Source organism: Myotis brandtii, unplaced genomic scaffold, assembly GCF_000412655.1.
Source record: "Myotis brandtii unplaced genomic scaffold, ASM41265v1 scaffold1135, whole genome shotgun sequence".
Classification (NCBI taxonomy): Eukaryota; Metazoa; Chordata; class Mammalia; order Chiroptera; family Vespertilionidae; genus Myotis; species Myotis brandtii.
Window position 1 is genome coordinate 281999 of NW_005353910.1, and position 26304 is coordinate 308302.

At 35.5% G+C, this 26304-nt stretch overlaps 1 protein-coding gene across 1 annotated transcript in view; it reads left to right on the forward strand.

Moving 5' to 3' along the window:
* The window catches only part of OSTN (osteocrin), a 40707-nt gene extending 15231 nt beyond the window's left edge, over positions 1-25476 (forward strand). Inside the window, exons 4-5 of the mRNA XM_005857811.2 lie at positions 18454-18550; positions 22787-25476. Coding sequence (XP_005857873.1) covers positions 18454-18538 — 85 coding nt within the window. The 3' untranslated portion in view covers positions 18539-18550; positions 22787-25476. The remainder of the gene's footprint in view (positions 1-18453; positions 18551-22786) is intronic.
* Positions 25477-26304: the final 828 nt, after the last annotated feature.

A 26304-nucleotide genomic window follows, 5' to 3' on the forward strand; every position in this document is an offset into this window, starting at 1 on the left:
AGATATATATAGATATATATATATAGTAAATATATTGGAGGCCCGGTGCATGGATTCATGCACCAGTGCGGGGGTCCCTCAGCATAGCCTGTGGGGATCAGGCCAAAACCAGCAGTCCAATACCACCAGCCACTCTTGCCTGCCATTTCTGCTTACCCCGGCCCTGCTGCATCTGCCACCACCGCTGCTCAGTAGGCTCGCTGCCACTCCGCTGTGCTCTCCAGGCTGCGGCAGCCAGCCTGAGCCCTGTGTGTGACACCTGTCGGTCAGCTGAGTGGTGCTCTCACCTTGTGAGTGCACTGACCACCAAGGGGGCAGCTCCTGCATTGATCGTCTGCCCCTTGGTGGTCAGTGCGCATCACAGCTACCAGCCAGTCGACTGGTCATTTGGTCATTCAGTTGTCCAGTCACTTAGGCTTTTATATATATAGATAATTTACATTGAGGTTTCAGCATAATAATATATTTAAGAAGTGTCATATACAGAGACTATATTAGAGATATACTCTACCTACTTAACATAGCTCAGCATGGAAGATATAAAAGAAAATTAGCAAGGATTTAATATCCATTTGAACAAATTTTTACATATAAAGGCTAAAAATAAACTATTATAAAAATTAGGGAATATTTTTTCTCATGAAGATGTCATGTGGAAGCTACTAGATGAGTTTCTTCAGGCAACCAAAATGACTGGAGAAATGTTATTATAATAATTGGTGCAAGCATAACTTTAGAACTAAAATGAAATGATGGTTGTAAGAAAAAGAGTGTCATGTGTTTTGTGCAATTTGACAACATAGATACGACAAAGTATCTTCAGGGACAATAGTGAGAGCATATAACATTTAAAATTAGTTTGGGATTGCTTCATGGCTATTAACAGAAATAAAAGATATTACAACAAATATTTGCTTAGGGACATGGAGAAGAAGCAAAAGAAAGATTAGCCACTAAATTTAATGGATCTTTTACCAAAGAATAAAAGACAAAAATTTAAAAAAGAGGCAACTAAGGTTTTTATATAAATATATTACTATAAAAATAACCATAAGAATAAAAATTAAAACTCCCCTATAGGAATGAGAGCACAATAAAATAGGACACAGTGAAAAACTTTATATAAAATATTCACATATATAAATGTTACTTTTCAAATATAAGTCCAAAATTATTGATCATATCAATAAATGTAAATGGATGTAGCATACTGTTAAAATACAGGTATTTTCAAATTGACTGACAAAGGAAAATTTAACACTTTTTTGTGTATAAGAGACAACTAAAAATAAAGAGATTTAGAATGGTTAATAAAAGAGTGGACAAATTATACAAAAAAAGAAAAAGTGTGTAAAATATATTTCAAAGAGAATGCTAGGAAATAGAAAGAAACATATTAATAATAGGTTTCTTTGGTTCATTTTTAAAAATTCAAGACAGATTACCTATTGAAAATTTATAGAAGATATACAGAGGATAATTCATAAAACAGAGCTTATAAATCTGTCTGGAACTCTGAAATTCAATAACAGAAAATATTTTTTTTTCTTAAGGGCATATGGAATATTCACAAAATATATCACATCTGATGTGATAAACACCCTGAAGAAATTCCAAATAGCAGATGTATCACAAAGGCATTCACTAACTGAAATGCAATGAAAGTAGAACTTAATAATAAAACCAGAAAACAAGACGGCACTTTTACCTAGAATGACATTTAAACCATGTCATTAAATAAGCCATTGGGTCAAAGAGGAATACAAAATAATTTACATCTATTATTGAAATTAGTAATAATGATAGTGTAATATTATGGGCAGATAAAACAAATACCAGATTAAAGTCACCAGTATAGTAATACAAATAAATTTAACACTACACAGCAAAAATCTAGAAAGAACAGCAAAGTTAGCCAGGAAAAGCAGGTTAAAAAAAGAAAAGAAAAAGTAGAAGATAGGAATGAACAATGATAAAAGCTGAAATCAATTAGTTTATAAAGCAAATTGCAGAATATAATAAAGCTATTTTTCTTCAAGTAACAAAAGGACAAACAACTACCTAACCTAATTAAGAAAATTTAGAATGTAAATTCACAAAATTAGAAATGACAAGTCGAAAATAACCATAATAAACCATCAAAACATTCTTTAAAAAAAAGAATAGAAAACTACTTTGCTCAACTGAAGACCTAGAAAATAATGGATAAATTCACAGGAGAATTTTACTGAATCTTAAATTATCAGATAATCTCAATATTATTTTAAATTTTAGACCATAATAAAAAGTAAACTTTCCAAGTTTATTTTTTGAAAGAAATATATTGACATCCTTACATTTTTAAAAGGAAACTTTAGACATATATTAATATCAATACACAAAATCATAAATAAAATGTTAACAAACAGAATACCACAACACTTTAAATATATGATATGTCTTAACCAGTGGGTTTTCTTCCAGGAAAGTTGTGTAATTTCATATTAGGAATTCCTTTCATGAATCCATCATATTAATAGAGCAACGGGGGGAAAAAACATGTGATTATATCCATAGAGTCAGAAAAAGTTTTTGATGGAGTCTAACATTTATTCATTATTTTTTTTAAGTGAACAAAATAAAAAATGACAGATACTTTCTTGACATGATGTGTTGTGCGTGTGTGTGTGTGTGTGTGTGTGTGTGTGTGAGTGTGTGCCTGAGCTCAAAAGTTAGCATTTTACTCTATGGAGAAATATATTGGAAGCTTTACTAAATAAGGAGCAAAAAGAAATGCCCATTACATACACTATAATTTAGAAATGCATTTAGACAACAACAAAAAACACATAATTATAAAAGTAAGAATTAAAACTATGTTTATTTACAAATAAAAAGTTAAAAAACCAAGATATTCCATGGAAACTATAAGGACAAACTCTTTGGATATAGATACAAAGAAGTGCATCTACATATATAAAAGTCTAAGCGACTGTTACGACTGAACGACAAGAACCACCAGAACGACCGGTTGGCCAATCGCTATGATGCGCACTGATCACCAGGGGCAAACACTCAAGGCAGGAGTTGCCCCCTGGTGGTCACTGTGCTCCCACAGCCAACCTCCTATGGCCCCTCCCACCGGCCAGCCAGCCCCCATTGGTCCCTGGTGCTAAACCATTTGTAGAGACCTGCTTCTGGGTCTGAGTTTCGTACATAGCAGATCAGCTTCCTTGCTGCAATCTATTGAAAGTCAGCCCTCTACACAAGGGTTTGTCTTGCTCCCATCCTCTCCCTACCCCGGGGGCCACCTGCCTGCCATGGTGGTGGTGGTGCGGCAGCAAGGGAAGGAGGAGGGGGGGGGGAGTCAGAGAACTGTGCAGTGGCGGGGTGCACACCAGCCTGGTGACTGTCGCTTCCTCTCCTGGGCTGGGATGGGGAATCAGGGGTGAGTGGAGGTGGACGTGGACCTTTCCGCAGGGGGGCCGAGGGCCAATGCCTCCTTGGGGCTGGCAGCCAACTTCCTGCAGTCCCTCCCCCCGCCCTCTCATGCACGAATTCGTGCACCTGGCCTCTAGTAAACATATAAAGCTAATAGCCCTTCTATATACAAAAAGAAATCAGCCTTGCCTCTGTGGTTCAGTGGTTGAGCATAGACCCATGGACCAAGAGGTCAAGGTTTGATTCCTGGTCAGGATACATACCTGAGTTGTGGGCTCTGTCCCCAGTAGGGGGTATGCAGGAAGTAGCTGATCCATGATTCTCATCATTGATGTTTCTATCTTTCCCTCTCTTTCTCTCTCTGAAATCAATAAAAAATATTTTTTTAAAAGAAATCAGGTAGAAGATAGAATACCTCATCTACAATAGCATAAAGATAGGAAAATACCTACATACAAATAATAACAAAGAATGTCCAAAGAACATATAAAAAACTATAAAAAATAATTCTATAATTCAAAAAATAGACTTGAACAAATGGTAACACATCTTTGTTCAGACTCAACAGCAGAAAGACATCAGCTCTTCCTAAGTTAAATTACAAACAACATGATTCCAATAAATATACCCTCATTTAAGAAGTTATCATAAAAAATCATGTGAAAGAATTGAAAAACTGCATACCCAGGAAAACCCTAAAAAAGAAGAAGAAAGAAGAGTCCTACCAAATATTTTAAAGTAATTTATTTTATTTTCTTTACAATAGCATATTACCAGCTCATGGATAAACCAAAACAAAACAGAAGAGAAATTCAATCAATAAACCCAATTATATATCTAACTATAAGATATTTAAAAAGAAGCATATCATATTAGTGAGTAAAAGGATATGTTTTGAATAAGTGATTTGGAGATATAAAAAAAAGGATAAAAATGATCAAGTCTCAAAAATGGATCAGAAACCCAAGTAAAAGAAGAAAAAAATGATGACCTTTTATAGGTACTATAAGAAAACATTGGTGAAGTTCTGTATAGAGAGGGGATAGGTAAAGTCTTCCAAATTCTGGTGCAAACTTCAGAATAATTAAGGAAAAAATAAATTTAACTGCATATCTTAAGAAGTTTCCATGGCAAATGATATCATAAAGGAATATTTAAAAAAATAAATAAATTGAGCCCTAACTGGTTTGGCTCAGTGGATAGAGCATCAGCCTGCGGACTGAAGGGTCCCAGGTTCGATTCTGGTCAAGGGCATGTACCTTGGTTGCAGGCACATCCCCAGTAGGGGGTGTGCAAGAGGCAGCTGATCAATATTTCTCTCATGGATGTTTCTAACTCTCTATCCTCTCCCTTCCTCTCTGTAAAAAAAATCAATAAAATATGTTTTAAAAAAAGAATAAGTCAGGAAAATATTTGCAACTCATATAAAAAAGAGTGTTAATATCTTGAATATACAAAGAGCTTTTAAAAATAGAGGAGAAAAAGAACAAAGCTATTAAACATGAAGTAAAAAATAGTTCATGGAAAAAATACAAATAACTCAGTCATATGAAAAGATGCCAACCATTCTCATAATGAGAAAAAATATATTAAAATTTACTGATATACTGATTTTTATGTGTTAAAATGGCAAAACGCCATAAAAAAAATAGTGAAGCTGTGAAGAAAAGTTACCCCCATCTGTTGCTGATTAGAATGCAAAATGGAACCAACATGGAGGTGAATACGGCAATATCCAGCAATATTCCATATGTATTTATCTTTTAGCTCAGCATTCCTGCTTCTAAAAATCTCACCATCAAAAATGTGTGTAAAAGAGTGTACATAAGACTATTCATTTTGGAACTATTTGGAACTACAAAATACATACATCAAAAGGAGATTGGTTGAATAAACTATGGCATACAATGGACTATTACTATCAGCTATTAAAAATGAAGACTATCTCTATAAACTACAATAAAGTGAGACTCATGAGATTGTTAATAACACAAATTTTTGTGCACCGGGCTACTAGTGTTAAAATAAAAACTATTGTTACTTAAATGTCCCATTTTCTAAATTGTCCATAAAACATTCATATTAGTATAAACTCATGTTTCTGAATTTCTATCACCATGAACTCATAATATTTAGTCTGTATACATTGAAAGTTCTGCTAAACAAGCACCAATTCAGGGGTAATGAACAAACTTAGTGTCCAGATTGGCATCCCTCAATATCATCTCTCACTTACTCCTCCAAGAAATATTTGGGACAGAAAATGTACAAATTGAGCTTGAATATATTATCATACCTGAGCTTGCTATAATTAAGGATGGGTCAAAGGGATTTAAAAACCAATTACAAGAGGTCCCCACTGGCTAAATTTAAAAAATCTGAGCAGCAATAAACACATTAACAACAATTATAAAATCTGTTTAAATGTCTGAATTTTAAATATTTTTATATGTTTTTATTTATTTTATTGAGAGAAGAAGAGAGAGGAAGAGGGAGATAGAAACATCTATGAGAGAGATGTTTGGCTGCCTCCTGCATGACCCCTACTGGGGATCGTGCCTGCAACCTGAGCATGTGCCCTGCCAGGAATCAGGAGAAACAGGTACCTTTTGGTTCATGGGTTCACACTCTACAACTAAGCTACACTGGCCGAGCTTGGATTTAATTACTATAAACATTTCACAACTGTTATTACTTTAATTCTCCCATTAGTATTTTGAGATCAGCAAAGCAGGTAATGTCATTGTGTCAGTCAGGGTTCCTGCAAGAAACAGGCAGTGTGTTTGAAATGGAGACATTTGAGAAGGGTTTACTCACAGCAAGACTATTTGCCAAAAAAAAAAAAAAAAAAAAAAAAAATTAAAAAAATGGGCAAATCATAATGAATGGCACTTGTCTGAAGAGTCAGATGCTGTGAGCAGAGTGGTGACCTTCAGTCAGAGGGAAGTAATCTTGCAAAAAAGGAACCAGGTGAAATTGATTTTGACCTTACTTCCTCTCTCCTTTTAGTCTTTCCTGCCAAGGTCATCATTTGCCTGCCCCAAACCAAGTCAGAAAGCACAGGATCTTTTCTGTGACCCAGAGAGGTTAGCTTCCCAGACTGAAAATAGGGTGAGAAAAGCTGAGAGTGGCTCTGAAGAGCTGATAGAAGATACCCAGCACAAATATACACATTCTATGGATTCAGGCCAATAAACACTTTGATCCATAGCATTGTTATTATAACCACCAACTTGAGAGAGAAGGAGGACTCCATAGGACATAATCAGAAAATAATTTTATTCCCCAACCACAAGAATTCACCCCTTTCAGTAGAAGTTGTTGTTTTCTATTTCTCGAATCCAAACAAAGGCAGGTACTATATAGCTCTACTGGTCACACTGAAATAATAAATAACCCTTTGGTCGCTTTTATTAGAAAATCAATCATATTTAAGTAATTAAAATAATTATTCTTATGGCTTAGCCCAAACCACAAATATGAAAGTTTCTCCTTTTCAAGCTAGAGAGTTGCAGTGGGAAGAGGTTGCAGTCAGTTTATCCTCATCTCTTCCCCTAGCACAGTGACCTAGCTACTTCTCTCTCCTCCAATGTTGGGGATTGGCAGCAGAGAGGTAAAGAAAAGTGTTAGTTAACTGACACTACCATGACCTGGCTTTAGTGCTCTCTGGGTTCATTAAATGCTCAATGTTGACTCCTTTTCAAGGGGTGTTTTTGTAGGGTCATTGCATAACTTTATTAGAAACATTAATATAAATGAAATACACTTGCCCCCAGCCATGCTTCTCTTTAAGCAGGTCAGTTTTGCTTCTCACCCTACATCTAATGTCTTCATTTGTCACCACCACCAGCATCCTGCTGAGGTTGCTTCACATAACCCCTGGCAGAAAGCCCTTTGGGCAAGGTTCATTTTATAATTAACCTAAACCAACTCTACCCACATGCATCTGCTCTACAGAAAACCCACACCCTTGACTCTGGTTACAGTGAAGCTGTTTTTTATGTAACCATCTCTTCACTCTGGAAGATAGCCAATTCTCACAGCTTCTTGCCTTTTCCATTTCATAGACTCTGTTCTATCAGGTCTACATTGCTTCCACAGGTATATGTCAAGCTCTCTGAATGGTTTCCTTGAAGCCATTCCTCTCTATGAAAGAGGAAGGAAAATGCTCCTGTTCTCCAATAACCTGGTCCAGAGAAATTTTCTTTCTTCACCTATTCAACATCATTCCTTTTATTGGATTAAAGTTGGAAAAACCAGTTTGTAGCAATCTCCTGTTCAAATACTGCTTAAGTCTAGAACTTTACTTTGGAATGCAAGATGAAATGGCAATACCATTCTTTTTATTTATTTATTTTTTTCTCCTCAGCTTTTTTGGGTTACAGCCAAAAATGAGATACCAAAACTGAGGTAGAAAGAATCTGACATTAACATTCTGGTACAGTTTTTATTTAATTCATATAGTACCCTAAGAAGATCTTATCTCATTTTATTGGCATATTTTCAGGGAGATAATATTATTTCCCTTCCTAGAATATCAGGCTGCTTAACTCTTAAGTCCAATGACTTACACTTAAATAAGCTGCTCTGATAAAGAAAGTAAAGTTTTATGTGAAGAAGACCCTTGTCCAAATCCAGGAACAGTGAGGTTCATTGCAATGTATGCATTGAATAAAAAGTTTTGCGAAAATATATGGGTTTCAATTCTAAGCCAGACATGAAGTTCAGACTAAAGTTGAGAATAGCAGTTCTAACTTCACTTTGTCAATTATAGTTGCCTTTCTTGATGACAGCCCCAAAGATTAAAGTTAAAAGTCCTAACATATCATTTTTCTTTCTGATTCATTGTAAAGCAATGCCGCAGGCCAAGGCTAGCGTAGGTATCTCATGATTTTTGCTATTTCTTTCCAAGTCTTATTTGATAATCCCTGAAGAGATTAGTTCAAAATTGGCCCCATTTCAGAGTGATGAACACTGCAAAAGAATTCAGAGTGTGGTGCCCTATTTCCATGCTTCCTTCCTCCTAGCTGAAAGGCCTGGCAGTACCACAGGAAACTCGCTTGGGGAAAATGAGCTTAGGCCATTTTTTCACAATAGCAGCTCTTGCTTGCCTCTCTGCATCTCAGTGTAACATCAGAAGGAGAAAGCCCCATTTTCTTTTCTCCCTACCCTGACTCATATATAAAGGTTTAAAACTTTCCCCAAAAAAGACAATCATCGTTTCCATATATGGACTCTTGAAATGTGCATTACCCACTTTCTCCCTAAAAAAAAAAAAATCCAGAAGACATTTTTGTGTAAATCCATTTGCTAGGTAGGCATTTCATTAGGCCCTCAAAGAGGTTTATGAGACAAGCAAATGGGGATTTTCTCTCCCCTCTTCTATAGCCCTACAGCAGTTTTCAAATCAGCCATGCCTGTGTTATTTTACACTGAACCATTTAAATCTCATTATTTGATTCCAGTGCTCATGGTTTGTTTCTGAATGCCTGTTCATATGGCCCACTCCTTGGAGTAATACTTTAGAAGCTGATGTCATGTCTAATCAGCACCATCATCATACATTTAATAGAATCTTTTTTAAGATTGAATTACCACTCTTGAGATAGAATTCCCAAAGTCATAAGTCAACTTTTTCCTTATGAAGTAGCACCTTCTTTCATCATTCTAAATGTATCCCACTTATTAAATCTTGTCTTTTCCAGCCTCATATTTTCCATGTAGAGGAACTTCAGGTACGGAAAGACTGAAGTTCTTCTTATTCGCACCTTCCCAAAGGAGAATTATGTATTTTTATGATAGGTCAGTGTAAGAGGAGGAGTTGAGCATGTCTAGCTCATCCCCTTTCTTCCTCTTTTTATTGGATAACTATGAATACTTGTGTAAATCTGTCTAATCCAGGGAAGAAATGTAAGGCAGTCCTTGTAAGTGCAGATTAAAGCCATATTCTACATTCAGCTTGATCAAAAAGACATTCTGATTTCTATGCACTGATCATTCATATCTTATTTCTCTGTTTTTCTCAATGTGGACTTGGGGTCAAAAGACAATATATATTGGCCCCTAAAAAATAAAACATCATCACTCAGATGTAATGTGGTCCCTTATTCCAGCATTCTGGAATTAGAATTTAAACATGACCCTGTCGACTTTGTCATTCTTTCCAGGGCCTTGCTGAGTCCTTCTTTTTAGTCCGTCCTCATCCATCAATCCTTCCAAGCTCATATATTCTGTCTTCCTATAGTCATTTTTTTATTTTATTAATTTTTATTGACTTCAGGGAGAAAGGGAGAGGGAGAGAGCTATAGAAACATTAATGATGAGAGAGGATCACCAGTTGGCTACCTCCTGCATGCCATCTACTGTGGATAGAGCCAGAAACCTGGACATGTGCCCTTGACTGGAATCAAACCAGGGACTCTTCAGTCCACAAGCTGACGCTCTATCCATAGAGCCAAACTGGCTAGGGCCTATAGTCATTTCTTTTTTTTTTCACCTTTCTTTCTTTTTTTTAAATTGTTTTATTGCTTAAAGTATTACAAAGGGTATTCCGTATGTGTTCTTTCTTTTTTTCCCCGCCCTTGACAATCCCCTGGACTCCCCTACCCCCCAGTGTCTTATGTCCATTGGTTATGCTTATATGCATGCATACAAGTCCTTCGGTTGATCTCTTACTCCCCTCCCTCCTGCCACCCAACCCTCCCCGGCCTTCCTGCTGCAGTTTGACAATCTGTTTGAGGCAGCTCTGCCTCTGTATCTATTATTGTTCATAAGTTTATACTGGTCTTTATTATCCATGAATGAGTGAGATCATGTGGTATTTTTCCTTCATTGACTGGCTTATTTCACTTAGCATAATGCTCTCCAGTTCCATCCATGCTGTTGCAAATGGTAAGAGTTCCTTCTTTTTTACAGCAGCATAGTATTCCATCATGTAGATGTACCACAGTTTTCTAATCCATTCATCTACTGATGGGCACCTAGGCTGTTTCCAGATCTTAGCTATGGTGAATTGTGCTGCTATGAACATATGGGTGCATATATCCTTTCTGATTGGTGTTTCTGGTTTCTTGGGATATATTCCTAGAAGTGGGATCACAGGGTCAAATGGGAGTTCCATTTCCTCAAAAAACTATAGTCATTTCTTAATTCCATCATTTAATTTTAAATTATGATCATCAAGATCGCAGGATTCAGGGGTCACTATTTGTTTTATTGTTTCCACATGTGCTGTAAGATTTTCCTGGAACCCCCAAAATGAGTGCAATCTCTTCTCCTGTGGAATCCCAGAGCATTTCAAATCTCACTGTATTCAATATCTATTGCTATGCAAACAAGTTGCCCAGAACTTACCAGGGTAAGACAATGATAAACATGTATGTCTTCACACAGTTTGTGTGCATGAGGAATCTATAAAAAATCTTGCTGGGTGCTTCTCACTCAGAGTCTCCCCCAAGTTTGCAGTGAAAAAGTTAGCCAAGGCTGCAGTCATCTGCAGACTGTGCCTGGGCTCAGGACAGCCATTTGAAAAATGGCTCACTTGCAAGGCTGACAGCAGGACGTCTCAGTTCCTCACTAGCTGTTGGCAGGAGGCCTTAGTTCATGGCCACATAAACCTCTCTGTAGGACTGTGAAAGTGTTTTTAGGAAATGGCAGCTGATTTCCCCTAGAGTGAGTGATCCCACAAAGCAAGGTAGAAGCTGCAGTATTTTTTATTGCTTAGGCTGGGAAGTCACACATCATCATTTCCACAATTTACTGTTGGTTACAGAGATCAGCCCTGGTTAATGTGAAAGGAGACTGTATTATGGTAGAATTCGTGGAGCTTGACCACTATATTCATCTAAGCTTTATAGAATAATAATTTAATTTCACATTTTACTAATATAAATCACTAAACTATTTAAAAGAACATCTTTCATTATTATTACCATACACCCCCCCTTTTGCATATTACTCAGTGTTGGTGAAGCTGCATGCCTTTCTTGAAAGGAACTAAGCATTTTTTTGCCCCTTTAAGATGCAGCAACAGAACAGACTACATGTTTTTAGGGAATACTCTCCACACCCTAATTTCTACCTTTCTTTCTTGGAACTCAAAAGCAAGATCAATAAAAGTTGTGATGTTTCCATTAATAGGGGGTAAAGTATTTAAGTTCAAATGAAACACCTATTAAAATTAATAAAGTGCCTAACCACAAATAAGCCTTAACATATTTAAAGGCTTGGCTATCATATAGCACATGTTCTCAGACTATGATGTACTTAAATAATTAAAAGGATAATCAAAAAGGAAGGTACAATCTCAACTAATTTTTTGAGGATAGCATTATCTGGACAACAATTCAGTAATGTATCAAAAAGAGGATACACCATTATCATGTTGGGTTTATCACAAAAATATAGTATAAGAGTGACTTGCTTCAGAAAGTAAATTAATAGAGGTAACAAATTAAAGAAATAGAACCATATCATGAATAAATTCGAGAATAACATTTAGTAAGATTAAACATCCACTAATGATCGAAATCACCAGTAAACTAATAATAGAAGGGAACTCTTTTTAACCTAGTAAGGGACCCTTATTTAAAAAACTTAAATTATATTATTAAATGATATCACAACAACAAATCCAAAAAATATGGAAGGTCTTTATGGAGAAAATTATAAAACTGAATAAGAAGGCAAAAGGTAACTTAAGTAAATGATCTTGGATAGTGAAGTTTAATATCATAAAAGTTTCAGTTCTCTCCAAATTGACTTATACTTTAGATTCAATACAATTGCAGGTAAAACTGCAAAAAGGATTTCCCATAAAATTTGATAAATTAAACCTAAAATTTATAAATAATTAGGTATAACTAAGGAAAAAAAGGAACTTGATCCCTATTTTATCCTATTAATAAAAAATAATTTCAAAAGTATTAAGAAGGTAAATGTGAAAGGCAAATCTCAAAAAGATTTTAGAATAACATAGGAGAACATTTTCACAACATTTAAGTACAGATAATAAACAAAAGGTAAAAATATTGATAGAGTTGGGAGGCTTGGGGGAAAATGAAGGGATTAAACAAATAAGCAAAAAGAAACTCATAGACACAAGAGTATGGTGATTACCACAAGGAAAGGGGGATGGTGGGAGGTAGGAGAGGGTATGGGGGGGATATATGAGTGATAGAATGAGACTTGACTTGGGGTGGTAAACACATAATACAATATCTAGATGATGTATTACAGAATTGTACACCTGAAACATATAATTTTATTAATAAACTAGAGGCCTGGTACACGAAATTCATGCACGGAGGGGGGGGCATCCCCTCAGCCTGGCCTGCACCCTCTCCAACCTGGGACCCCTCAGGGGATGTCTGACTGCTGGTTTAAGGCCTAAACCAGCAGTGGGTCATACCTCTTGCAATCCAGGACTGCTGGCTCTTAACTGCTCACCTGCCTGATTGCCCCTAACCACTCTGCCTTCCTGCCTGATCGCCCCTAACTGCTCCCCTGCCAGCCTGATCACCCCTAACTGCCCTCTCCTGCCGGCCTGGTAACCACTAACTGCCATCTCCTGCCGGCCTGATCACCCCTAACTGCCTTTACCTCAGCCCCCATCACCATGGCTTTGTCCAGAAGGACGTCCAGATGGATGTCCAGAAGATGCCTGGTCTAATTAGCATATTACCCTTTTATTAGAATAGGTGTCACTCCAATAAATTCAATAAAATTTTTAAAAATATAAATTAAAATGATAACATTAAAAAGTTTCATAAAAGATACAATTAAGACTAACCACAAATGGGAAAGGATATTTGCACAGTATATGAAACCCTCCTACAAATCAATATTTAAAAGAAAAACAAACCAATAGAGAAACAGGCATCAGACAAACAGGCACTTCCAAAAGAAGAAATTCAAGTGGGCAATACACAAATGAAGAGGTGAGCAACTTCATTAGTATTCAGGGAAGGCAAACTAGAACCACAAGGAGGTACAATTATAACAGCATGAGGTTGACAAAATTAAAAGAATTGGCATAAATTTGAAATAATAGGAATGTTCGTGCACTACTCTTGGATATGTAAATTGGCACAACTTTGGAAAAAAAGTTCTGGCACTATATAATAAAATTACATATAGACATAGCTAGCAATTCTACTAAAAAATTATACTATAAAGAAATCGTTAAGTGCACTACAAGTTTGTATAGCAACATTTTCAGGTGAACAGTACATAACAATAAAAGCAAAAAATACCTCAAAATTTCATCCACTGTAGAATGTATAAATAAGCTGTTATATATTCATACAATAAAATATTATACAACTAAAATAAAGCAACAGCAATTATGCGTGTTGACATAGACAAATCTCAAAACCTAATTATTCACTGAAAAAAGTAAAGAAGACTTCTAAATACATGCCTTTTATTTTTTTAATATATTTTTATTGACTTCAGAGGGGAAGGGAGAGGGATAAGAGGGAGAGAGTGATAGAAACATCAATGATGAGAGAGAATCATTGAGCAGCTGCCTCCTGCATACCCCTTACAGGGGATCCCCTGGCATGTGCGAGGACCGGGAATTGAACCATGGCCTTCTGGTCAATGCTCAACCACTGAGCAATGCTGGCAGGACTAAATACATAACTTTTAAACACAATTCTAGAACCATCTCAACTAGAGGGTTTTGAAGAATATGTATGGATTATAAGGAAAATCAAGGGAATTATTAGACCAAAATTTAGTCTACAGATTACCTCTGGGTCTGAGCCATGAGAGGAAGGGAGCATTGGAGACTTCTAAGGTACTGGTTGCATTCTGCTCCTTAATTTGGTACTATCAATAGAGATGTTCAATTTATTTTTCTTTAAACTGAATATTTATAAATTTATAAACTCTTTTGTATGTGTGAAGTGATTCTCAATAAAAGGTTTAAATACAATTTTTCTAACTTGCTTTAGGATGTAAAACATTTTCAGAAATTGAATTATAAAAAATATAAATGTTAAGAAAATCCTATTAGGAATAGAAAGTCTATATTTTAGTGTGAAGTTTAAAGTTATATTTAAAATAAACAGTCCAATTTTTCTATATTAGTTTGATAGATATTATTTATCCTTAAACTACTTTCAGAATAGTTTAGAATGGAAAAGGTGGATTGGATACCATGTCATACCATTATTTTGTCACAAGAGGGACTACATAGTCAGAAAGTACAGTTTTCTCATTTGGTCTTAAGAATATTTCTCTATCTTAACGTTTATGTTCTACACACTGTGTATTCTTGTCAGTGTATATGTTATAGAGTGTAGTACTGCTATATATGCTATATATATTTCATATCAGCAAAAATTTTAAGATAAAATACTAGTTTACCATTTTAATTCTGAATGGATAGGAGACTGTAGATAAATTATTTAACTTACTGAACTATAATCATTTTATTTTTTGTGTATCTGCTTTATGGCAATAATTGCTTTCATTTTTCTATTAGTGCTAAATACTTTAAATACTGAATGGATTTTTCACATCTGTTTTATTTGTCTTTCTTATTTGACTTTAAGATACCTATAGGCATTTGCAACCAATCCAAATTTGATAAAATGAATCCAAGTAATTATAGATCTATTGATAAAACAAAAGCATTCATGACCTGGGTCTCTGTCCACTTGACCAGTGGTTTTCAAACTCTGCCCTCAGGATCATTCAGTGTGCCTGGAAGTTTTTTCAGGGGCCACATATTTGGGGAAGGTGGGTACTACTTCACTGAGATAATTCTTCAATTTACTTTTTAGTTATTGCTGTTTTTTTATAAAGCTTTTATTCATAGAAATAGTAAGCTACCAATAGTTCACAAACCACTAGACTAGATTGACAGGAAAGAATAGTAAAATCAGTTGAAATATTTTCAGATGTGTTACTTCTTTAGCTTCTCTCAAGTAAAATGTGAGCTCTCATAACTACTATATGTCTTCTTCACCACAGTATCTGCAGTGCAGAGGACAAATTACATGTGGTTATGCATAAAACAATTAAAATAACAAACAAGCATGCTAAATGAATAAACAGCTCCAGAAGACAGGTAGAGCAAGTATTATTTGAATTTAGGAAAGAGAAGCTCAGAATGATAAAAGACTTACAAACACTTACTCTGTCAGTAAGTAGAAGAGTCAGATAGAATCCACATCTACCATCTCCTGGCTCCTAATACTTTTTGGATCAAATCTGGGAAAAGAAGGAAAGGGAAGAATGGAACAAAGACAGAAGGAAGGGAAAAGAGAGTTTAATTTGCTTTCCACCATACCACAATTACCTCTCATTTATTTGAGCAGAAAAAGATCAACTGTAGTAAAGAAAGAAAAATGCTATTTTCATATATTATACCTTCATGTTTGAAAAAAACCAACAGCAACACACTGGTAGTACGGATGAATACATGCTATGTTTGAATTTACAATGGTGCATGAGACCATGATATTTCTCTTAAAGTAAAAAGATTTTCAGGGCACCACTCATGTTACAGGAGCCTTGGGAGGTCAGCACACATGTGAAGCACTACCCTTTTTTCCAGGTGTCATTGCCTTCCTCTCTTGCCCATCCCTTAACCATCTGGAAGGGGCTGGTTTCCCACTTCCTCTTTCTGCTTGTCTGGGACTTCCCCTGAGCACTCGATTCCAGCCTGAGGTGGCTTCCATCTTACCCTCTCCTGGAGTTATAATGTGGAAGTCAGTACAGAAATTTAAGGGTTAAAAGAATCAAATCACATCAGTTTATTTTTATTTATTTTATTTTTTTACATATTAATCACATTGCACTTAGCCATCAACCCTAAATAATACAGACATATGTATTCATTTTTTATTGCTATGGCAATAAATTACCACAAAACTCTGGATTTAAAACAGCAGAAATTTATTATCTCACAATTGTGTAGGTCAGAAATCCAGTGTATCCACACCAGTCACTGTATATGATTCGAGAAAACTTTTTTTTCAGTCTTCTTTTCAACTAGGTGCAGCCACATGATTGATTGCCTGCCAATGAGTGGCCCCTAAAATTCCTCCTGCCTGCAGCTCTGTGCTCTCCCTTTTGCCTGTTCTGCCAGCAGGGTACAGAAGTCCAGAGGTCCTGTGCTCTTCTTGGAGGCTCAGGGGTGTTTAATTCCATGCTCACTCAGTCATTGGCAGAATTCAAGTTCTTTTGGTTATAGGACTAAAGTCCCTGTTTTCTTTTAAGAACTTTTAGAGGCCACAGTAATCCTTGATTCCTGATTCTTTCCTCCTTCTTCCAGGGCAGCAATGGTGAATTAAGTCCTCAGATTGCACTCTCTGACCCACCCAGCTTCAGTCATTTTCCACCTTTAAGGACTCCTGTGACTAGATTGAGCCCACCTAGATCATCCAAGATAATCTTTTTATCTCAAGACCTTTATTAATTCTATCTGCAATGTTCCTTTAGCTATGTAAAGAGATATTTAAAGATTCTGTGAATTACAACATGGATATCCCTTGAGGAAGGGCATTATTTTGACTACCACAAGGAAAGTAAATGATTAAGAGTCTGCAAATTTACTTATGTGAATAAAAATAATAAAAAAATTCAGGGTGGGGCAAACATAGGTTTACAGTTGTTTGTATGGAAAATAATACAATCCTATATAATAAAAACCTAGGTGGCGTTGCGTGACATCGTCACAAGTTGGCCGACAGGGGAGGGCAATTGGGGACAACCAGGACTGCAGGGGATGGCAGTTGGGGGCGAGGAGACTAGGCCTGTAAGGGAGGGCAGTTGGGGGCAACCAAGCCAGCAGGGGAGGGCAGTTGGGGGCCATCGGGCCAGCAGGGGAGGGCAGTTGGGGGCCATCGGGCCAGCAGGGGAGGGCAGTTGGGGGCCATCGGGCCAGCAGGGGAGGGCAGTTGGGGGCCATCGGGCCAGCAGGGGAGGGCAGTTGGGGGCGATCAGGCCAGCAGGGGAGCAGTTAGGGGGCAATCAGGATGGCAGGCAGAAGCAGTTAGGGGCAATCAGGCAGGCAGGGAGGTGAGCGGTTAGGATTCAGCAGTCTTGGATTATGAGAGGGATATCCGACTGCCAGTTTAGGCCCAATTCCTGTGGGATTCAGACCTAAATTGGAAGTCGGACATCCCCCAAGGGGTTCCAGATTGGAGAGGGTGCAGGCCGGACTGAGGGACACCCCCCTCCCATCCACAAATTTTGTGCACCAGGCCTCTAGTAAAAATAAATAATAATACAAGAATAAACTCTGTTTCAAGTCATTATTTATAATTACATCAGAAGACCTAAAGCACACTGATATGCACAGCTTCTTGTAACTCTTGACTATTAATTTTATGCTCAGTTACAGATCATGTTTTCCATTAAATTATCAAGTTGAAAATACATAGTTAATTTAATGTCAAGAAATCCAGAAGTGCAATAAATAGGCACCACTTAAGAGGGTATGTCTTTTGGAACTCTGAAGAATGGAGGCAGAGGTATGGATAGGTTAAGGATAAGCACTATTCTCCACCCCCTACCCCCTACCCCCGCCCCAGATTTATCATCCACTGATCAAACTAGTCTCTAAAAGACCATCATGTAAGTTCTTACTTACAATGTTATCTGCATTAACTAGCAAAACTAAAGGCCAACCTAAAAAGGAAGATGCATGTGAATCAGCTGAAAAGGCTGAATTAAGTAAAAAAAAAAAAATAATAATAATAAATGAATGAATAACAAACAAATTGGTTTGCTGATAAGACCTAGCTTTTCATCTGGGCTGTTTGATTTGGGGTAACTTACTTAATTTCGCTAAGCCTCAGTTTCTTCAGATGTAAAAAGGAGGTAATAACATCTACTTCCACAGATGTCGAAAGGATAAGAGATTGTGTCTGGCACAGAATGGGTGCTGATGACTGATAACTATCAGTTATCCCAACTCTCAAAGAAAGCCCCAGGATCTGCAGGAAATAAAAGAACAAAAGTAACAATTGACAACTTGAACTTCAGCTTAAAAATGTTCTCCTTTTTTTGTTTCAGGAAAGTAGCAGATCATCCAAAAAGGCGATTCGGTATCCCCATGGATCGGATTGGTGGAAATCGGCTTTCAAATTCCAGAGGCTAATTGATTCCAATTGTGAGTACAATTTAAATATGTAACAATACATGCAAACTTTTGATTTATATTTCACAATAGGCTAATTGATCCATCTAGTTTATAAATCCCTCTTTTGATTTCCTAGTTTGTAAATTCATTTTCAAACATTTCTCTACTCAATTAGTATATTGTGCTAAATAATTAAAGTGACATTAAAGAATCCAACGAATATCCTACTTCACCCTAAAAATGATTTAGGTATTATCACAGACTCCTATATACTTATTGAATATTAATATACAAGCAAAGGTTAAAATTCTAATTAGAATAATAAATTACCTTCAAAAATAGAGTAGACATAATAGGTAGCAATCCCTCTATTATGAAAAAGACACTTTCCAGTGACATACACCATTTTATTTAAATAACAATACCAGAATTATGATCACATGAAACACAGGAGAGAGAATGGTATAGCAGAAAGAGTATTAGCCATGGAATCAGAACATGTAATCCAAATTCTGCTTCTATTACTCATTATCTTGTTTCCATCAAGATAATTTATTTCTCTACTAGAGGCCTGGTGCATGAAAATCATGCACAGATAGGGTCCCTAGGCTTGGCTGGCGATCAGGCCCAATCGGGGCATTCTGGCCATGGGCGGGGACCTTCCTTCATTCCGTGCCACCCCCTGGTGGTCAGCGCATGTCATAGTGAGCAATCAGTCTCCCGGTCAAACTCCTGCGGGGACAATTTGCATATTAGGCTTTTATATAGATAGATAGCTTGTATATTTAGATAATAACACAGTGGTATTGTGAAGATTAAATTAGATGCTAGAAGATATTGGACCAACAATACATGTACGTGATAATACCTTTCAATACAGTTCTGAACATTTACTCTGTGCCAAGCCCTGCACTTAGTGTAAAATATGCATTGATTCATTTAATCATCCTGTTCCATAAAGTAGATACTATTACCACCTCCACTATCTTGAGAAGTAGGACAGTAAAAGGGGTAAAAGTGCCAGCTGGGGAAGTCAGGTTTTGTGGGTCAAATCCTAGGTCACCTAAATCCCAGTTCATCAGTTACCTGTGAGACCTTGTTTAAATTCTGAATTCCTCTTCCACAAAATGAGAATTATAATAATTTCTACTACATTGCATTGTCCTGAGGAGTAAATGGATTTATATACATGAAGCACTTAGAGTAGTGCCTGGCACATATTAAGTACTCAATAATCATTAGTTATTATTATTATAATACAAATAAGTGGAAAGACAAATAGCTAGTAAGTGATGCAAGTATAATTCAAATCCAGAAAACTTAAATCCTGAGATTTCTCTTAAACAATTTATTTAATCATACATAGTATATGTTTTTAAGACTAAATGTTAAATGTAAAATCTCAGCTATGTATTTTCTCCCGTTAGAGCTTAGAGAGGGTACATCTCCAATCCCAAACAGATAAGACAACCTAGAACTGCTCTGACAACTTAAGACACAGAAGAGAAAACAGCTTTTTGCTTTTCTCAAGATAATCCTCAGATTTATGACGTGGAGGCCCAAGAAGCAGCAAATGAGTGCTGACCCTGTCCTAACTTAAATCCTGCAGGTTTTTTTCCTCTTCATCAAATGCTCTAAACCACAATCAGTCAGTATTTTACCTCAACTTTCTTATCTTCAGAATGACTTAATTAAAATATTTTTTTTCTCTGTAGGGTTATTGATCAATAAAATTATAAGGTTGCTGTGTGTTTTTATAAATACAGGATGACTTGCTGAATGCTGCCAAGAACACTGCTTTTGGAAAACACCATCATTACATATCACATTGAACTTTGTATCTAGCAATATACCAAATATGATCACTCTTCAGGGTTGTTGAAAATCACCACGTTACATTTGAGTAGGAGCTAATTGCTATTAAAAATCAAGTAACTCCTTGAAATTAGTCACAATCCTCCAGTTTCTTGATGTATTGAGAATGATATTACACTGTGATTAAAATAATTAAGTTTGATTGGTTTTAATATATACTGTTACCTTAGCCAACCTTGATTATCATCCATTTTAGTATTTCTTAATTCAACCAAAACAGGTTATGATAAAAAAATATTATAAGACTCTCATTTTTAATATAAATTTTCAAATGAAGTTTTAGACCATACGAACTCCAGATAGCTACTAAACTATGAAAAGGGACTTGAATTAATATGATGTTTACAGAATCACTGTGGGATAAACTTCAAATTAGTATATTACCTCCTTCACTTAACAGACTTTGTTGAATGTTATGACAACCACAGTCTTTATTATTAAAGTCTTGAGATAGTAATATCATAAAAAATTAAGTTTAGGAAAGAATTGAACATCACACATACTTCCTTTCCCTTTTATCAACCATGTGGGTTCACCTGTTCAACCATTATATTTCTACTAGAGGCCCGGTGCATGAATTCGTGCACAGATGGGGTCCCTCGGCCTGGCCAGCCACAGGAGGGACCGCAGGAGGTTAACTGGCTAGGGGGAGGGACCGAGGGAAGTTGGCTGTCTGTGGGAGGTTGGCTGTGGGAGCGCACTGACCACCAGGGGGCAACTCCTGCAGAGCATCTGCCCCTGGTGGTCAGTGCATGTGATAGCTACCGGCCGGTCATCTGATCAATCGGTTGGCCGGTTGTAATGGTCGCTTAGGCTTTTATATATATAGTAGCTTTATTTCCTACCACTATCACCAAGATTTCTCAGATATTTTTTGACTTCTTAATGTGAAGTTTCATGTTTTATAGTGCATGAAAATGAAAGACATAAAATATATATTTCTAATTTCCATTCAACTTTCAAAATTATTTTTTGGTACATTATTTTCTTTTGTCACAGTGTTCTTTTGGATTATATAGAAAATGTAATGCATGTATCTTTTAATAGATAACTTGAGTCATTATAATAATATGTAATGACTTAGTCATGAATTTAAGTTAATAGAGATTCAAGAACATAGTCTTGTTTAATCCTTTATTTATTTATTTATTTATTAACAAATAAGAACACAGAGACTATGAGAGGAAATTTTGATTTGCCCCAAATTTTACAGGCCCTCAAATAGAGCAAGATCCAGAACCAGGTCATTGGTCTTCTAGGCCAATATTCTCTTTATGATCTATATAGTCTTGTGGATGCTAAATTATCATTGCTATGCTAACATCACTGATTATACAATTCTAAAACAAACACGGTATCTCAGACTTTGTAAAAATCTTGGCTTCACTCTTGTGGGAGAAGATGTATACCCTTTTAGAGCAGGTTTATTTCTGGGTTTTTACTTCTGCATTTCACTATAAGTCTTCACACTAAAAGTGAAACTAGTGCTAATCATGAAAGTTTTGTTTGGTTTAAGGTCAACTCTAGAAATATCTCATGTGTTATCTAGTTTTCAGGAAAAAATGGCTAATCTCTTCCGTGATATGTGTTTGGGAAAAAAATAACCTAATATTTACTCAGTATTCTCCTCAAAACATTAATCTATTGGCCCAAAGGTTTGAAATTTTAATCGATCCCAGCTCTAAGCAGCTCAAATTCAGAGAAGTATTTTGTCTAGGTTTCATAAATTCTGTAGATGCAAGTAGCAAGTTCTAAGTCTCTGCCATGGGAATCAGGACTCCTACTCGATGAAATCTGGTGGAAATATGACCATTAGTTGTGCTCCCCTGTGCCATCACATGCTTTAAGACTTGAAATAATGTGAGGCAAATGTTGCTGTATTATACTGGAAATTTTCATTTTAGAACAATATTAACATGCTATCATTCAAGTTAACATCTCAACTAACAGAAATATCATGTTTAAATGCCATTATATGGTTGGTTCTTTAAATAGAGCAAAATGTACAACAAATATCAATGTGTTATCATAACAATAAACAGAAGATAGTAGTCAGATTTTTCTTATATTTCTTTTGTTTATCACAGCAATATCCTTTGAACCAAGATTGAAATCTCAAAAGAAATAGATTATAGCAGGTACCCAAACAAAGGAAGTATGGCTTGAGCGCAACTACCTCATTTATACATTAAAAATGCTCTTTGTAATGCATTTAATCAGAAATTACCATTTTTCATGTTGTTTTTGCAATGAAGATATACCACATAAATAAAAGCCATAATGAAACACCAAGTAATTAGAGTTTTGGCTTTTCTCAACTGCAGTTGGTGGATTTCCCCTTATCTTCAGAGTCCTCCTTAGCTTTAACCATTTCAACTTTCATTTTTGCAGATGTGACTTCCTTGGGTGAAATGTCACAGAAACACGGAAGATGCTTCAGATGTTCTTCACACTCCTTAATGATTAAACTTTGAAGGAACTGACCTTCTGCAAATTCTTTCCAAAGCTTGAACTTAGGTCCATCACATCCCAGTGTTGTTACAGCCTTAAGTAAATTATGCAGATCATTTCAATGCATGGATATTTTTTAATTTACATTTTAGTTGTTCAGGAATAGTTACTTGGCCCCAAACTTTATTTTTCTAAGAAATAGTCAAACAACACGACGTAGTGAAATGCTTTCTATATGCACTTATCTTTTACATTTATGCAGTTGAAGAATAACTGGAGACTAATTTGTTTCTGTAAAATTTAGGTGCAATCTGTCAATATTGGGGAACAAAAAAAAGACAATGCTGTGCGTTTTCTCTTTCATGCTTTTACTTTTTCTAATCCTTTGTCTATGAACTTCTTAGGTAATAATTATGAAATTAGCCTTCTCATATTATATTCAAATTTCAGTCATTTTCAATCAAATAATACTCAGCCCTAGTTCTAGAAATAAGTAAAAGAAATTCTCTGAGCAAAGAAAAAATAGCAATAATTAAGCCCATAAATTTTAGTCTCCCAGAGAACTGAGAAAATGCCTGCAGGTCAGAGCATATTGACTTGTAGTTAGGAAGTGAAGGATATTCCTCTGTCAAGCTTGGATATCCTGTGTCCCCTAATAGCTTTCCTTTCTCTCAATTACAACTGATAATTAAGAGCAGCAGTGGCTGATTATGAGAACTACTCACAGAAGTAACAGATGAAAGTGTGGGCAAGTCAAAGAATATCAAGTAGTAGACCATTAGTATAGTCTGCGGCCGGTTTAAATACACCTAATTTTAGCACAGTAAATTTTAACATTAGTACAATAATCCATCTTTTTGATGTTACTGACTCACCTAAGAAACTGTTTAATTTGTTTCATGTACTGTGTTTAATAAGGCATTAAAGAGTATAAGTATTGGAAAGTGATTTCTTTAAAATGATCCAAATTATTTTTAATTGACCTATCAAAGCATAAAGTTTGATAGTCTGGAAAGTTTGATTCTCAGCAATAACTGTGATGTTACTGTAATTTAAGGTTTGTGCATTGGATATGCTTTCAAAGCACAAATATAACTTATTTGTGGTCCAGAGATTTAGCATATTAGAAGTTTATGAATTCTCTGAAAACACTTCCTTAAACCCCGGTAATCAGTGCCAAACAGACCTGATTTAAAAAAAAATAAAATTGGCCAGAACAGCAAAGTTTTACTGTAGCATAAAATGAAGAATGCTATGAAAAGGTATATTTATATTGAAAGAAGAAGAGAGAAATGGGTAGTTGTTAATTCTTTAACTAAAAAGGAATAAATGTACAATCTGAAGACTAAAATAAGCTCAGAGAAACATAGAAACGAACATATGTACTTAGAATACGGAATGGTTTTGTATATAACTTCTTAGATTTAGAGAAATTTTTCCAACTGCTAAAAGTCAAATTTAAAGTTTAAGAAAAACAGTGAATGAATTATTCTTTTAATTGTGATAGAGAGGCTGTAGCAAAGAAAGATACATTTTGAGAAAGCTCACCAATTCTGTTTTTCATAAAATTGCATGAGAGAGTTAGCAGTGCTACATGGGCAGATATTCTGCAGGAATCGCTGTTTGAAAGGATTATTTAAGAAGAAGTTATAATTTCTCTTGCCTACTTTTCCCTAACCTTCTGATGAATTGTAAAATGTTTCCTGTTCTTTGGAAGCGTTTTCTTTTCTTTTTTTCCCCATCTGTGTATTTGTGAGCATGTAATCCACCTGGGTGCTACTGCTTCATGCTTTGACAAAAGGTATTCAAACCTAATTTAACCTAAATATTTTTCATGGTGAAGATTTAAGTTGAATTAAATCCATTGATTTTCTATCTCTTTCATTTTTTTAATTCAAAATTATGCTTATGGCATCCAATTTAATTAAAGTAAGAGGTCGCAATATATTGATTTATAGTCTATTCTAATATGTAATGCACTTGTCTCCTAATATAATATATGCACAAGACTCCCATGAAGAAAAAAATGTTTTCTCCACTTGCAACTATATTATTTCATATTTTAATTTTTACCACTACTTTATACAGAGCAGAAAATAAATCAGCAGCATACTAGTTTAAAATAGGACATTCTTTTAACATAGCATAAAATTAAGACAAAATTTCTGTTAGGCATGTGACGAGTCATCTCATTTATTTGTCCAATGTATTGTATATTACTAAATCCAGTTATATTTCACAGAAAAGTCACTAGAAAAGACTTTTCATTTAGTTTCAAAAAATACATTACTTTTTTTCCCTCTTTGTTCCTGTGTGAAGCTTCATAAAGCAAATTGTGAATATAGATTTCTGAGTTCTCGCATCAATTGCATGATCAATTTTTTAATGACAGGATATTGATTCCTGGCTACATTGTCTTAAAATTTATTGACACTATAAAAAGTTTAGCAAATTCGACCTTTAATCTCCAGATAGCTTTAGGGAATTAAATGTCTTAAAACCAATTATTAAATGATAACCTAATGGAATCTTCTAAAAGGAAGACGTGTCAAATGCTTTTTGAATGACATTACCCCAAAGGGTTCAAAATACTTGAATATTGTTCAACTACTCCAAAGTTAATAAACATGAGATGATGAAAACAAGATATTCTTGTCTTTCTTTATGATCATATATTTGTGTTCACAACTGGTGTAAATAAATGGGAACATTTCAGGCATTATTGAGCAAGTAATCCTTATGTAAATTAGAGTGGCTCCTAACAAGTGTATACATGGCACTACAAGCATTTTACTGAACTTCGTCTGTTTTATGCATTTTTTTCTTTTTTTACTTTAATCAACTGTTCATTTTGTCTTTTGTTTTATCTGTAAGCACCAAATAATTAATATTATATAGATAAACTGCATTTCCTCGATATTATGAAGAGAATATGTGTAGGCTATTATAGTCATTAATACTCTTTAATTATAAAGTAACTTTAATTATAAAGTTTCTGTGCCAGCACAAGTGGAAGACAAAATTAAAGTTGAATTCCCAGTCTTGCATTGATGAAATAAAGAGCAGTTTAATGTATAAATGTGGGGGTGAGGGGAAATCAAAGAAAAGCCAATGAGTTTTTGTTGTTTGTTGTTTCTTAGCACACTGAGTCTAGTCTCTTTTAGACATGCTGAGAGTCCCAAGTAGTTTCTGATAATGTGAAGGAGGCAAAGATGAGAATTAAGAAACCGAAAAGTGCATTATTCTGTAAGAAAGTTTTCTTCATATCTATCTCTGAGACATCTAATACTACTTCTTCAGAGTCCAATAAACAATACATTTTCTGCTCCTTAGTAATGTATTCATTTAGTTGTAGTGATAACTGTCCCAATTCACAGGAAAGAGATAATAGCAAAATCATGAAAAGGAGAAAGGACACTAATGCATATTTTTCACATAACTTGAGATAATATAACTTA